At 39.4% G+C, this 16,190-nt stretch overlaps 1 protein-coding gene across 2 annotated transcripts in view; it reads left to right on the plus strand.

The window, feature by feature from the left end:
* The first annotated feature begins 398 nt into the window (after positions 1-398).
* svep1 (sushi, von Willebrand factor type A, EGF and pentraxin domain containing 1) overlaps positions 399-16,190 on the plus strand; it is an 82,810-nt gene continuing 67,018 nt past the window's right edge. For both annotated transcript variants that reach the window (XM_086166424.1, XM_086166425.1), the window contains exon 1: positions 399-1,228. In XM_086166424.1, the coding sequence (XP_086022550.1) occupies positions 686-1,228 (543 nt within the window). In that variant the 5' untranslated portion in view covers positions 399-685. The remainder of the gene's footprint in view (positions 1,229-16,190) is intronic.

Consider the following 16,190-nt stretch of genomic DNA (forward strand, 5'->3'; position numbering starts at 1 on the left):
CTGCCCCCTTTTTTCCCCTCAGCCTCTCTCTGTCTCACAACTTTATACCTCCCTCCCTCCTCCTCCTCCTCCTCCTCCTTCTCCTCCTACGTGTTTTTTAAATGATTTTGGAGGAAGAGGGGAACAAGCATTCGGAGCTTGGCTGACGGTGCAGGCAGGAGTGTCACGTAAGGAAACACAAGCCTGAGGGGCAGCACACTGAGACTGAAGAGGACCGCAGAGGCTTGTGGTGGTTTGGGATCTAAACCACAGATTATAAACTGACTGACAGGCAGAAGAAGAAGGCAGATAGATACGGACATAAAAAAACATAAAAAAAGCTTAATTTCTGACACAAAGAGGAAAAAGCTTGCTTATAGATATTTATTTTGTTGAGAAGACAGCAGGCAGTTGAGAACATTTTTTTTTTTTTTTTTCCAAGGGGATCCAGAGTTTCTTCCACAGGAGGGAAAGAAGCAGATGGACAATGTCTGAATGAAAAATGAAGAATATTCATCTTTAAGCAATGCTCCTGAGGAACTCTGTCGTGAAATGTGGCTGTCTGCTACGTTCATGGACACTGATGCAGGCATAGGAAACACTTATTTACCCTGATTCCTCTTAAGAAGAGGCTCCACAACCTTTTTTTTTTTTTTCTTCAAATCTTAAATCATTTTTCAGTGTATGTGACGTGCTGATTATCATTATGTTTTTCCAAAGGTACAGACACTCATGGACTTGTTGCTTATTGGTATTGTGCATCGTGGATATATGGACCACAGCCTGGCCAGCTCAGCAACAATCCCTATCCCGTCTGAAGTCCCGCAGGTCCAGGCAAATGTCACCCCTCTCCTCCTTATCATCAGCCAGCAACCTGTCAGAGAGCGCCGAGAGGAAAGTGGAGCGCCTTGGACTGGCGTTTAAGCAAAATGTCCGCGAGCTCCGGGAGAAAAGCTTATGCTTGGACCTGGTGTTCCTGGTGGATGAGTCGTCTAGCGTTGGGGCCAACAACTTTCTCAGCGAGCTGAGGTTTGTGCGCAAGATGCTGTCCGACTTTCCCGTTTCACCGGAGAACACGCGAGTAGCATTGGTGACCTTTTCATCCAAGACTCATGTGGTGACACGGGTGGACCACATCACTGCACCCAAGTCCCACCAGCACAAGTGTTCCCTCTTCAACCAGGAGATTCCAGCCATCAATTACAGAGGAGGGGGCACTTACACTAAAGGAGCCTTCCAGCGAGCGGCGGTGAGTCACACCAGTAGGAAAAGTGAAACTTCCCCTGAAACGTTTGTGACACTTAGTGTTCTTCAATGTACACACAGGTGTGAATAAGTCATCTCTTGAATTCAACCAATCCCAATATTTCAGCCTACTTTTCTCTCATTGCACCTTTTGCCATATGTGTTTAGATAAAAAAAATGCTAATTTGTTTATGCATGTGCATATTTGTGTGTGTGTTTGTGTGTGTGTGTGTGTCCTCAGGGAGAGATTCTGGTTGACTAAGGATGATGTTAATGAGGCGCTACGTGGCCTTGCTGTTGCTTTTGAGTCTTTTAAATTACACACCAGCAGATAGTGAGGGGAAGCCACTAATTGTTCAGGAGTTTCCAGTGATAAAAATACCACACACACACACGCACACACACAGACACACACACACAAACACAAACACAAACACACACACACATACAGAACCAGAACCCTGCATGCACAAAATAACTGTACCTGCTTAGCTATAAATCTAAATATGTTAGATTTATATTTTATTATTTCATGCGGTAAAACCAAAGTATTTTGCAATTCATTATCCTCTAATGACGATTATGATATTTTGTTTTTTTTTCAAGGTGAAAGAGATGTGGATTCATTTACAGGTCACTTTGGAGCCTTTAATTTGCACTTGTGTTATTTGGAGAAATGTTTGTAATGTTCTGTACATGTGGAAAAGCTTTTATCGTACGCTCTATTTATTTTACCCTTGTTTCTCATAAGATGAGGAAATCATTCTAGTCAAGGCAAGAGTGTTTGGTGCGTTTGATACTTATGTATCAGACATTAATTGTCGTGCATGGATAAAAGTTGTTTCTTCATCTTTTGGGGTTAAGCAATAGCCTGTTAGCTAGATCTGTGAGCTCTGGTCCCCAAGAAAACCATAACAGGTTTCAAAATGAATTTGTTGTAGAGGCAGTGGCTGCGGGGTCAAATCAGGTTTCAAAAGGTCAAAATGTTAGCTTGTTTATGGTTTGTTGATTTGAGCTGCCTGACTCCCAACTGTGCACACACACACACACAGAGGACATATGGCACAGTTCATCTGTCAAGTCCAAACACCACAGCTGTATAAGCCATGTTGGTGGTATGAGGCTGGTCTTATATAAACAGTTCATATCTACCCTCATTTAGAAGAAATGGAAGGAATTAACCTCTTTACTCTGAAATAAATTCAGGTGCCTTTTGGGTTTGCAAAGTGTAATGCTGCGCCCGGTCTTTGTGCTTATTATTCCGGTTTGAAGCTACTTCCTGTAATTTTGAAGTTTGGTGATGGTGGTTGCAGACACTTATGAACGGCCAAATGGTGACAACTGCAAAATAGATGTTGTGACTTGATGTACCAAATTTGGAAACAGGGCTGATTCCAAAATTCTCACTATCTTACAACAAAACAGAGGAGCAGCACACTAGAAATCAGTAATGTGGTGTTCTTAAAAAAAGTGCTAAAACACAGTGATCGCCGGGCAAATATTTTCAAGTTTGACTTCATGCATTGTTCATAAAAGTACATCATGTTATTGCTACACTCCCTAGATAAATGTAATACAAATAATAAAAAGTCATGTCAACTTAGATAGGCTGAGGAAAAGGAATAACAAGATTTGGCAGGTTTACAGTCTATTCTTTTCCTATTTCAAGCTAATAGTGTTGAACCGTATCCCCCCAGCTTAGTTTTGAAAGCTTGGCCCCTCAGGACGGTTTTTAACTCTCCCTCCTCAGTTAAGTGCTGATAAGAAGACTTCTGGCAGTATCCCAGCTCCTTTAGCACACAACAATACGTAGGAAAGGCTTTCTTGGGGGAACTAAAGTGTTTTATCATTAGTCACAAACACAGTAACTGCTTGGGCTGAATAATCAAGTGATGCAGCGGTTGAAATAATACAAAATTGGTCTAAAGATGGAATCGCTTTGGCTCTTTCTTTGGCTGAGAAAAGCCAGATTGAAATAATAAAGTAGATTAAATTTCGACCCCGCCAACATCAAGCATAGTTGTCTTGTAATATTTTGTAAGTTGTGTTTGTGTTACTAAGCTGAGTGTAATTCACTTTTACAGTGCCTGTATATCATTCCACTTTGACATCTGAAAGGTAAGAGTCCACAGGCTGAACTGATCAACAAGATGAGTAATGGAAGAGTCCGATGAAACCAAACTGGATTAGAGAGATTTTTGGAAAGATAGATTAGGCTGGCAGATGCAGACCAAGACACTGCAGTGCAGGCCAGTGCCCCTCCCAACACCTGATCGATTGAGACCGTTTTTAAAATAGTGGGCCACCTGTTATTTATCATTTCATTTAATTTTGTCCAATCTTCTGCTTTTTATCTGACTGGAAAGAGAAAAAAAGGAACATTTTTCATCTCTTTCCATTAGCAACATGAAGGATAGGTCTGCTAACACTAATCTATAATGCGCATATCCGCTTGTTATCCTTTGCAGACGGAACCGTAGGATAACTGTCTCAGTGTCTATCGGGCTGGGAATCTTGTGGCGTGTCTATGTGACTGCAGGCTATTTGTTATTTTGCGCCTCTGCATGCATAAGTTACTTTTTTGTGTTTGCTTTATGAACTAAAACATCCTAGAAAAGTTGGACACTTTGATAAAATTTAATAAAATATTGCAGAAATGGAATGCAAATCTGAACAATTCTAAAGAGAGGTGGGAAATCGGAAAGACTGATCGTTTTAAGAAGGCTAAGACTGGTAAGAAGCATGTAAAAGAATTTTCAAGAAAGAAAATCCACCTGGAAAAATTACAACAGAAGGACTCAAACTAAACTGATACTACGTAATTCTGGATTAGTTTCTATCTCATTAAAATTTGAAGGGTAGAGGATATATTCATTATATCTCCATAATTTCACAGAAAGCCTCATGAAATCAATTTGCTGCATAGACAGAACTCAGACAACCATCTTTTAATTACCTGGAAACAAACAGTTTGAAAAAAGTCCCGACACATTTTAGAAAATGTTGTCCGGAAACATGACGCGATTGCTGAATCGAGTAAGTCGTGATAAAAAAAAACAAAAAAAAAACCTTAAGTGTTTTCTTTGTGCTTACATAAAGCTTACAGTGAAAAAATGCACACATGTGGTGTTTGTACGAAAACAAAAGCAAAAAAAAAAAAGAAAACTGAGGACACGGTGATAGTAAGGGAGAGAGGATAATTGATAATTGCAGTATAATAATAATAAGGCCATGTTTTATTCCCTTGGCTGGGCTTGGCTATTCTAAGTGCTGTAGAAGGCTGGGATCCATTAAGAGAGACATTTTTCCACCAGCCGTGCATGTAGAGACAGGGCTATCCTTAACAACTCTTTGTCTCTGTCTGTCTCTCTGTCTCTCTTTTCACATAATACATCATAGGTTTCCGGTATCACTCTGTAACAATCGGTAATTCTGGAGTTTCTGAAATTTGGCTCATTTCATGGAAATTCGGCGTTGATTGCTGAACGGTATACAGTAAATATCGTCGTAAACTCATACCAAATGAATCCGTACAGTAAGTGAATTGCAGTGCTCCGGGCTGTCTTTAGATCCATGAGTCACTTTGCTACTCTCCAGCTCTTCTGTTACGGTCTGCTTGGAATGATCCCGGTCAAACAGTGCAACGTTTCGTGTGACCGAATCTAAAGGAGAAAGTGTTTATAGCTGTTGCAAATGGCCAAATTTGAAGGTGGGGCCGGAAGTCTGCCTTTACAAGAGGTGTAATGGAGTAAGTAAGTAAGTAATGGAAGTGGAATTCTGCTGGTATTTCTTTGGAAATGTAGTCTTTCTTACAATATTTCACAATGGAGCAAAGGGTGTTTATGACTTTTGGAGCTCAGATGTAATTGATTTATTTTTGGATCCGTGTCTCCTTTAAGCTCACTTTAAACATGATAAGTGATAGTAAAGTCAGATCACACTAGAGGATATGGTCGTAGATTTATTTATTTTTCATTTTTTCCTCAGCTGTTTCCAGGTCTTTTTTTTTTTTTTTTTACAAAGGAATGGATTGATTATGTTTACTTCAAGTGAAGAGAGAACTCTGTACATTATCTGCATCGTTTTTCCGTCCACTTCAGAAAAGTCCATTAATCTACTTGAACTAATTTTTTCCCTTTTTTCACAAAAACATTTTTATTTGCCAAGCATTTGCTTTCAATGCAACAAAATATATTAAAGGATGGATGGTTTAAAGTTGATTTTTGGTAATCTTGGTGATCCAGGATTAATGTCTTTTCCATCACTGCTTTTATTATAAGTTGAATTGGCTAAGACTGTGGCAGTAATAGTCAGCTAAAAAACTTGCTTGATTTAAATTCTTTTTATTTTTTTTAGTTTGTGCTCTGAAGATTTGTCTTTTAGGAGCTGAGTGTTGCCAGATAAACTCCCCTCCTGCTCTCTGCAGGGAGGCCCAGCTTTGCCAAAGAAATACTGAGCACTAAACTGGACTTGATGGCCTCTCTGTGTCAATCTGCCTCACAGTTGCATAAGACACAGACAGATGGACAGCCTGTGAGAAGTGATGATGGAGGGAAAGGAGTGGGAGAAAATGGAAGAATGAGGGGAAAAAGGAGAAAAAAGAGAGGAAAAAGCCCTCAGTCAAGAAATTGGGAGACAGAATGTGGTTATTCACAGTGATGTTTTTACCTGAACATTGGTTATTCTCAGTGTCAGGCTGGAGTAGATCACTGGAGTGAGGCAGTTCAGAGGAACTTTTTACTCACCCAGGCTGTTTTTGGGTTCTACATAATCAATATAAGCTGTTCTCGCAGGTGATTCCTTTCCTCCGCTTCATCGACGAAAAGTTCCAATGCTTCCCGATTTACCGAATTCCGTCTGAGTCCATGGACCAGATGCACATATTGTAGGTAGGCAGCCTAAAAGTAGCAATCTTAGTTTTGTTTTAGTCTGGCAAACATCCACCAAGAATGGATTGGGCCCGATAATTATGTTAGCCGGTTTCTATATAGAACTAAAATATAGTAAACAAGCGCTTAAAGTTAAATACCCATTGTGGATATAAAATGTTGCATATTTCTTCAACTGCAGGGTGTGTTTCTAACCACATACTATTCAGAATCAGATTTTGTTATATGGCAGAGGACACGCTGGTGTTTTGTGAATATAGCCACATTGTTACTCCAGCTAGAAAATGGGTGTTAAAGCCCATGTTTGTTCTGTAAAGTGTGCACATAATTCAAATCCAAAGATGCACACTTGTCCGTCGCACGTCATATCGTCTTATTGGGGATGATTCCTGTCTGCAGTGAGCTTTGCCAGACCACAATAGGCGAAACAAATATTGTGGGTTGGGTTCGTGAGGCCCCCGTCTCGTTCCAGTGAGTCAGCGCAATTTCTGCCGTTCCTCCCGTTTCTATGCTTTTCCATCATTCTCTCCTCCAGAGCTGTAGACCTCCCCGGCAGTTTATTATACGGGGGAACATCACTGTTGCCAAGCTTTGAGGCATTACAGGCGACATATGCTGTATTATTTTTCAAAACATTGTCTATTAGATTAAACGATGGTGTAAGTTGCTAATAGTCGGGCTGCGCAAATACATGGCAAGATCCAATATACAGGACTGTCTCAGAAAATTAGACTATTGTGATAAAGGTCTTTATCTTCTGTAATGCTATTAAAAAAACAAGAATTACTTTTTCATGATATTCTTATATTTTGAGATAGGATCTCTGAGGTTTCTTAAGATGTAAGTCATAGTCAGCAATATTGAAAGAATAAAAGGCTTACAATATTTCAGTTGACTTGCAATGAATCCAGAATGTATGACATTTTTGTTTTTGTAATTGCGTTACAGAAGATAAAGAACTTTATCACAATATTCTAATTTTCTGAGCCAGTCCTGTACTCCCGGCACGGACACCTTTTGCGTAACACTGTCTAAACCGTTGATGTAATTTTGAGCAAAATACACGGAGAAGGGAAATAGGCACCAGCTATTGCATGAATGCGACAGAATGCTGTCTAAGGCTTTTCAGGAGTTTGATGATTCTTTTGTACAAAAGACGTAATTTTTTTATTTATTTTTTGCTAACTTGGTAATTACTCTATTGATGACCGAGTATCTGTGCTTAATCTACAAAAGCCTATCCTCTCAAAGGTAGGGTGAAAGAAATTCTGTAGTCCTTGAAAGGCAAAAAAAAATGATGACTTGAGGTTCTGTTTGAAATCCAATGCAAATGACCGCAAATGAAAGCAAGGTGCATCTCTTTGATCCAGTCCCCAAGGCTGGACCCAGCCATGATAAAATGATAAGAAAAGTCTCTGTTTCCTGTCGGGTGAACTGCCACTTCCCGTCATCTTACCCTTAATCACTTCCTCCCACTCACTCCGTCTGTTCCTTTCCTCTATTCAGACCTTCCGTCTCCCCCACCTCTTTGATATCAGGGGTCTCCGGCAGGGATGGATGACACGTAGGGACGGGGCAGACAGTCTGCTTGACCTACCAGTCACAGGAATTATGATAAAACCTAAGACAGAATGGAAGATGCACAGACTGCAGGCAACACATTTAAATATTTGTCCTGGGACGCGGGTCTGTCAAACTGGGAAACAATTCAACAGGCCATACAGAAAATTGGAGGGGGACGATCATTTAGTTTTCGATCATGGTTAAAAGTACTGTGCTATATATACAAACACGCATATACAGATGTCCACCTGGCATTTGTGGTCACGGCATAGCCGGGAAGTCATTCAGAAATCGTTGCCGGATCAACGGAACAGACTCAACATGACTGCTCGAATGTGTGCTAGTGTGTATTTCCCAAAGATCTGTGGGGAACAAATGCATTAGTCTTGGTTTTTGTTGTTGGCCTCTTTCTACTGGATCATTGTGGCAGAAATATTCCTACTCTTCGATCATACCTTCTTCCACCACTCTTTAATTGTGGTGGATTGATACAGTTAACGTACAAATTGGTTTGACTGACAAACACCAAGAATTTAGGGATTTCCCCATTACTTTTTCTCGCATGTCACAGGTTGGAAACAATGTCTTTGCTTCTTGCAATTTTCTTCCTCCTTATGTAACCTAAATTCCAGTCCAAAGTACTAAATTTAATCTTTTAGTTTTCCCTTCGACACAGACCACTGAACCGAATGCCAAGCTCAGTCTTCAAGACCAGCCCCGTTTTCAGGGTATCACAGGTGAAACCTCAGAGCAGAGACAAATGGTTTCTTATGAAGCAAAGCTTGGTCACCATGTTTGGATTGCTCAAAGAAGTAATCCGGTAATGACCAAAACATGTGTTGAGGTGCCGCAGATCTCTGACAGATACATAGCATGCTAAACGTCTGGAACTTTTTTTTCCCCAGTAAAAATCTTGTAATATAAAAAATTTGCAGCAAGCAATGAGAGCCAGTACAAACTGCAGCCAATAAAATAACAGGACAATGGTTAGAACTGCCGTTTTTGCATTCAGGACAGATGGATGTGGCTGTTGCACAAAAGGGTGTGGATTTAGAGGTGGTAGTTTATCAACATCAGCCAACGGTGCTTCTCAGATGGACCGTTGTCATCGAAATCTAGTTCGGAGGAACAAAAAGACTCATCGGGATTCCTCCAGTCGGTTTCCTCTCTGTCGTATTGCGTTTACTTTCACGACATCATTAAAACTGCCTACTTGAGACAGAGAGGTGTGTGTGTTGTACACTGATGTGAAGACCACAAAATTGTAATTTGTCATCACAATGGTGGACAATAAATTTACATCCATACATGAACAGATTATTCTTTCTTTATTTATGCATCTGGTAACCCACCTACTGCTAAACAAGAGAATTCCTAATATAAGATAAACCTTCAATAGTACCACAATGTGGAAATCGCAGAAGAGGGAAGGTGCGACAGAAAACATAAGGATTTTCACACAGCAGTTGGTTAAATAATGGCTCAGTAGGCGTGTTGGTGTCTTGGTAGACAGGTTTTTGCGGTTTAATATCATACATCAGTGCTTGCACCATTAAACATCAGTTTTTAATACTCATTCTCGCTATGTCGAATTGGATACTATGACCAATATTTGCCTTTGTTACTTAAGAGTGGCCTCTGCAGCTCTTGTCTCACCCCACCCTTCTTTCTGAAACAGATGCCGAATACTTTCCAGAAACAAGGGCCTAATTTCCAATCTGAACGTCTAGAAAGACCCTGAGGTTGGCGTAGTCGCCACTGGGCCTCTGTCTGTCTCTTTTTCTTTCTTACTCACACAGACACACACACACACACACACACACGTACACAAAGTTGTCTTTCCAATGACATGAGCTCATATCATGATGAATAACCCTAATCTTTTACTATTTACATAAATGAAACCCCTTCTGTCCCTAAAAATGCAGGACAAACCAAACCAGACATCAGCTTGACGCACTGGCTAATGTGAATTCACAGCTGTATCGAGTGCACGCAGAGGTTGAATTAGGGTGGACAAAAAGAGTAAGGGAAAAGTAAACTGATGAGATAACACCTAAAACAGGAGTCCTGAGTTGTCTTATGAAATCCAGTGACATTCTCAATGAAAACCCAATACCACTCTCGAGGTTTACGTTGATGGTACATATACAGTGTATAAAGTTACATTTTTCAAAGATGTAGTCTGTGGATGTTGGTTTTTTTTCCCTCTTTTCTCGAGCATTTACTTTGTACTGAAAACATTGAACTCCCCGCTTTGCCTGAATCTATTGAGAAGTGTTGACGGACTGCCAGGTAGGACTGAGATATTCAGACCATGAGATCAGCCAGGGTCAACGTAGTTCATTGGCCAAAGCCGCCCAAGTAATGAGAAAGTGGGCTTCAGCATGCTGCTGGATGCTATCTTTTTAGCTCAATGCACCCTTTTTATCATTTATTAAAGCTACAAATATTTACTGGGAAGACATAGCAAACTGACCGTGTTTCATATTAATTATTGATAACAGGAGTGCAGAATAAGTTTATCTGCAAACATGAAACGGCAGGAAAAGCTAGAGGAATGAGATTTCTCAAACAGTTGGTGTCTTTTTTTAAGCAAATGTCTTCAGTTTGACGGAGCAGTTTTTTAAAGCCAATTCAAGGCTATGGCTTTCTACTGAGAATTCTCAGAGTGAGTCTGTAGTACACAAAGACAAATAAAGGTATTCATTTTAGCAACCACAGGATTGATTATGTAAGATCCAGACAGATTTCTGTACATCACTGGAGAGAATCTGTGGTCTGGTGTCCGAGACCTTTGAGATATTAAACATGAAGTCTACGTTCTGCTTGTATTCGGGAAGACCCGAGCTCAGATATCACATCCAGTTTTTAGCAGTCAGGAAGACAGGTTTTGGACAGCCGTGGAGTCTGTTTAGGTTTCATACGATGCCAATTCATTTTTTTTTTTTTTTTACAAACGCAGGCTGTCGTTTAGTGGTGGAAAGAGTGAACCGGCAGTATGTAAAAGTGTACTTAATGTCTCATACATACATGCATTTATTAGCCTGAGTGATTCAGTGGTGGCCACACTTGTGGTGTCATGAAGTACAGTAGCTCTCACTTATCCACATTAAACAGATCTGCTGTTGGCTTCAATTGGATTTGAAGTGGATCGAGGGGATCTGACTGGATCTGATATTCATGGTGGAAGACTTATGCGTGCACACAGAAAATAAGGTCAAAGAAAGCTGGGGGTTGGGGGGTTGGATGGTATCACTTGCAAGCTGAAATGGGTCTTAGGGACTTTCCTGCTTGTTTACTTTTTACATGTTTTAAAGCCCTAGTTTACAGCAATGGATTACAATCAAAAAAGTGCTTCTCAAACAATTCCAGGGACTTATCTGCTTTACCTGAGGTTGGATGGCATGACCAGCCTCATGCCATTGAAAAATGCCAGTGTACATTTTGTTTACTTGTATTTTATGATACTGTATTTATCAGCTTATTTACATTTGTATTGTCTTAGAAGTGTCTTAGAAGAATATGCATTTGGATAAAGAGACAGACTAGAAAACACACAAAATTATTTTTCGGCATTGCAAGTGTATTTCAGATTTTCCAAATCCGGTTAAACAAACCAGGCTGTTAAACTTTTAAAATGATTTGGAAAGTCTGAGATGTATCAATATGTTCATGGCTGCCAAGTGTTATGGCTTATTTAGAAAAACTTTGGCAGCAGTAACTTAAAAATCAAGAGCTAGGTGCTTAGAAATGGCTTTTCGGCTCCAGAAGCTGTATGTGTTTTCCCTATTATCATGCTCATTTATACATATATATATATATATATAAAAACATTGATTAGATTAAGGTCTGATGTAGTAAACCTGGGCTGATATTAGAATGTCAATCAATACCACTGACCCTACTGCTTTTTTTTTTCCTTGTCGCTAATGAAAGTTAATTTGGCCGCTAGTAGTGCATATTTTCTCACTTTCACCCTGGATTTCATCAATAAATCCATTAACAATTTAGCCCTTACTGGCTCAGAGTATTTTTAAAAATGCCATCTCAGGTTTCCAGAATACCAGATCAATTTTGTGTGTGTGTGTGTGTGTGTGTGTGACTTCGTGCACATGCTTGCAAAGGGGAAAAAAGCATAATGATTTTTAATACCCTCAGTGAGCACCTACTCTATGTTTTCGTGTGAGTAATACCGGTATGCAATTATCAGTGCGCTAGAAAATCAGAAAACCAGACTCTCTGTGGAAACAGCTGTGGTGGATCCTTGTCAGACACTTGACGTGTATATTCTGTATTTGGAAATAGGTAAATTATGAGTGGAGTTAGATGAAACTGAAACCCCTTTTTTTTTATTTGCGTGTTTTTCTAAAACTGTATTTTTGTACATTTGTATAAAAGAATCTTTTCCCCCCTGTTTCTCCTGTAAAAACGTGTCAGGAGTCAGTTGCGTTGCCAGGGGGGAAATTGCCACACACCACTATGTCTCTCAACCCAGGCCCAAAAGCAATTATTCCGTTGTTACTTGTAAAACTTAAGTCGCAATTATCCCTTAAAATATTTTGCTCTCTTTTTTAAGAAAAATGGGGCACTGGAATGAGCTCAGCCCAGTAGACTTATGAGGGTAATCTTAACACTTCCTGGCGCTGTAAAACACAGATGTCAGTAACCCCCTGGATGGACTCAAAATGTACTTTTCGGCTCATTTTGCATCTATTAGTGTTTTCATTTTTTTCTTTTGTCGTCTTCTTTACGTGCATTTTTTTTTTTCATATTGGAACAGGAGAAATAAGTTTGTATTTCGTCAGAAAATTCAACTTTTCTTGAGCGTCCATTCACATATGTTGCACATGCTGCAGGTGTGAATCACTGGACTCATCACTAAATTTAGCTTTTAACTAAAAGATTTTCAAAGCATCTCTCAGTTTATCATAATCCTTTAGTCTCGGTGGGATTTTTTTTTCTTTGATTGACATAAGCAGCAAGACAAATCTGATCTGCCCTTTCTTAAGAAAATTCAGTTGCTTTTATTTATTTCTGTCATGTGTTTGTGAATAGTCCCTTGCTCAGCAAACTTTAATCTCAAAAATTCATGGCACAGAAACTTTCCCATGTGCTGTGGATTAATTTGACAAAGTTTTTCGTCATTGAATTTTTGAACCACTGTCAATATCAAAGTTTTATTTTTGTATTTGAAAAAATTGTGAATCAATACTGGTTTAAATCGCATAAAACACACCTCTGGTCAAAGGCAATGGAAGTATACGACTTAATAAATCTTTATCAGTATTAATAGAGATAACTTAATCGTTGACTGATATTTTTTTCCTTAACGTGTAAGGTAACACAAGGACAAAATATTTCTGCCGCATATCTTATCTTAATTATTATTATTCTCAGTCACTTTAGTTGACTTGATAAGTAATCATAATTATGAAGAAATACATTTTAGATTATACATTTTAGACAAAGATTATATGAAACATATGTTGATGTGTTTTGTAAAGGCCCCTTTTCGAACACACTGACTCATCATAGAGGAAATACATGAACCTTTTTACCGTGATGCTGTATTTTGCAACTCTTCTCCCTGATTCTGAGGCATTTGTCAGCAATTGCATTGCCTACCAAAGAAATCTGGTAAACTTTTAATCATGTTATTTTTAATATTATTATCATTTTATTTTCTGGCCATAAAAATGTAGATTCCAAAGGTTCAGGCCCTGTTAGAGTGATGCAGCACAACAGCCCGACCCACACACAAATCACACTCGCTCGTTGCTCGGTCACACATTAACAATCACGCACCAGCTAGAAATACTACTCAGCAATCGATAGGTGCTGCTGACACCAACCATACGATCTCTGCGTGTTTGTGTGCAAGGGTGAGAAAGTGATAAATGAAAAGTGCGAGACGGCGTGGGGGGGGGGGGATCAGGGACAGCGTGGATGCAAAGAAGTTTGGCGTGAAACTCAAACTTTTTCTTTGAAGAAAAATAGTTTGTTGGCAGGATCAAAGGTCATAGAGGTGTCAGCAAGGAAAGGAACTGGCTGTCAGCAGCCTCGGTGACCTTGGCTGCCATGTCTAATTTTGAATATCATTAAAGTAATAGGTGATACTTTTCTTATCTCATCGGAAAAATATGTTTTTGTCCAGACCACCATGCAGTGTAGTTCTTTTGAAGCAATATCTTAAATAGAGAAAACGAAATCGTTAACTGATAGTGTTTCCTTAATGTGTAAGGTAAAACAAGGAAAAATATTTCTGTCGCATATCTTATCTTAATTATTACTGTTATCAGTCACTTGAGTTGAACTGATAAGTAATCATAATTATGAAGAAATACATGTTAGATTTGATTGATTTGAAACATACTGACCAAGGCATGTCATTTTATTTTGATGTCATTTTTTTCTCAACCAAAGAGAAATAGTGCTTAGTTTTTAATTAAAGGCACAAGTCATTGATATTCCGATAGAACATAGATACATTTTGATATTTCGAGATTAAGACCAGAAGCGTCACTCTCTGGCACCTGAAGAAACCAAAGCTATTTCAAAGTAGTGGCAGTAGTGGCAAACTAAATAACATGCTTATATGGGCCAAGGCGTGTAGGTCTATTAGTAAACCACTTGCTATGTTGAGGTTAGTTAAGAGTGCCAGATTCCATTGGGTTGTTTTCTTTGGTGAGTGAGTGTGAGTACTTGTTTGTCTGTCTGTCTGTATGTTTGTTTGAATGACTATAAGTAGGTAATTGGTGCATGTATGTGAACCCACAAATTTGCCAGCATCCTGTTGTCTTTGTGTGCTTTCCGTGTGCTTTTCACATTCTCCAGGTCTGACTTCTATTTCTGGGGCTATTAGTTGCTTTCAGCCTCAGTAAGAAACTGAGTCCAAGTAGTTGTCCAAATATTGAGACAAAATGCTTGCTCGTTTCAAATCTAATCAGTTCATGTTTGAAATGCTGTGTGTTGGCAAGAAACTCACTCCCCGAGGACTTGATACTGATCACCCACAGCTATTCACCCAATTCTCAGTGCAGAACACCAAAGCATACTCGGTCAATTCACTAAACACTAAGTGCAGGTGTTTCCCAGCAACAGCACAATGGGGTTGAAGTTTAAATATATTTTCTTGCAACATCCAGTAATTTTCGGTTCAGTTTAGAGATATTGTAGAAATCCATGGCAACCACGAGTGAGTCCACATGATCTCAGAAAAATAATGCTCAATTGCGTCTTCCTCGAACAACCTCCAACCTTGACTAAACGTTTCTGTTGTTATGAATCCTACCAAGGGAGGCCGAGTCCAGAACAAAAAGGAGAGCCGCGAGGTGTACATGTCACTATTAATCTCTCCTGTAAATGGCGATGTCGCTTCAGTTCCTCTCTCTATCAGAAGAAACCTCCACCTTCTGCTCTAACCAAGAAAAATACAACTCGTCTCAGGGCCACAAAGGAAGCAAAAAGAGAGGGAGCAATTCACCTACAGTATCGGCATCATAAAGAAAAATGTTGTGTCTGTCTTGTGTTGCGTCGTTGTGTGGTTTGCGCTAAGTCTGGATAACACAGGATACATTTTCATGGATGCCTTAGGCTGGCGACAGTCCCCAGATCGTTCCCTGCATATAAGCGCTTTCAAAAGACCAGTCTGGAGTCGAGAAAAGCGTTGCACTTCCCCACACTGGTGCCTTTGTTTATTTCCAAAGTAAAGCTTGGCATAAGAGATGATGCTGTGGTTGCTCTGTGCTTTGGTATTGAGGTAATGATCTCATGAATGTCACATATGTTGCATAACATTGAGTGTTACTTGAAGGGAAAAAGGCAATTTAATTTTTCATTTTTTTTCTTTTTGAAAAGAGCTTTTGATATTACCAACAAAGCCACAAGATTATCAACTTATAATAGCAGATTTTGTTGCTGATGATAAACAGCAGGTCATTATATGAGAGATGTACATGTTTGTCCTAAGAACGCATATTTAAAGTGAATGCAAACTGCCATGAAAGTAACAGTGCAAAGACAGATAAAAACACTGAATTTGGGATCAACTCCCCGGAGTGCACCGCCCCCAGCTGGTATTCGAGGCCATGAGTGAAAAAATGAGCGACAATTAATAGAAAATAATGAAGTGCTTCAATCCAGCCTTTTCCCTATTCTGAGGTAAAAATATGCAGATAATGTAGTCAATAATTACACTACCAAGTCCAGGTCTGTTTCTTGTCAAAAACATGATAAGAGAAGTAATGCCCAGTAATCACAACAGATATATAGGAATCTTGCGAAAGCTCCTTGAGTGTGCTTCCAGCTGGACAACATTCACGCCACCTGTACCCACAAACTTAACACATGGTGATATGATACAGTTCACTGAAATGCGAATGTCACATTTCCTTAAAAGAACCATATATAGCATTGTTTATGTCCTACATAAAATGTAAAAAAAATTCAAACACATGTCTTAAATGTAGAAAGCAGCCCAACAAATAAATAACTCTAAGATATAGGACATGA

The sequence above is a fragment of the Fistularia commersonii genome, chromosome 19, assembly GCF_037954325.1.
Source record: "Fistularia commersonii isolate RoL2024-O1a breed Wild chromosome 19, RoL_Fcom_v1.0, whole genome shotgun sequence".
NCBI classification, from domain to species: Eukaryota; Metazoa; Chordata; class Actinopteri; order Syngnathiformes; family Fistulariidae; genus Fistularia; species Fistularia commersonii.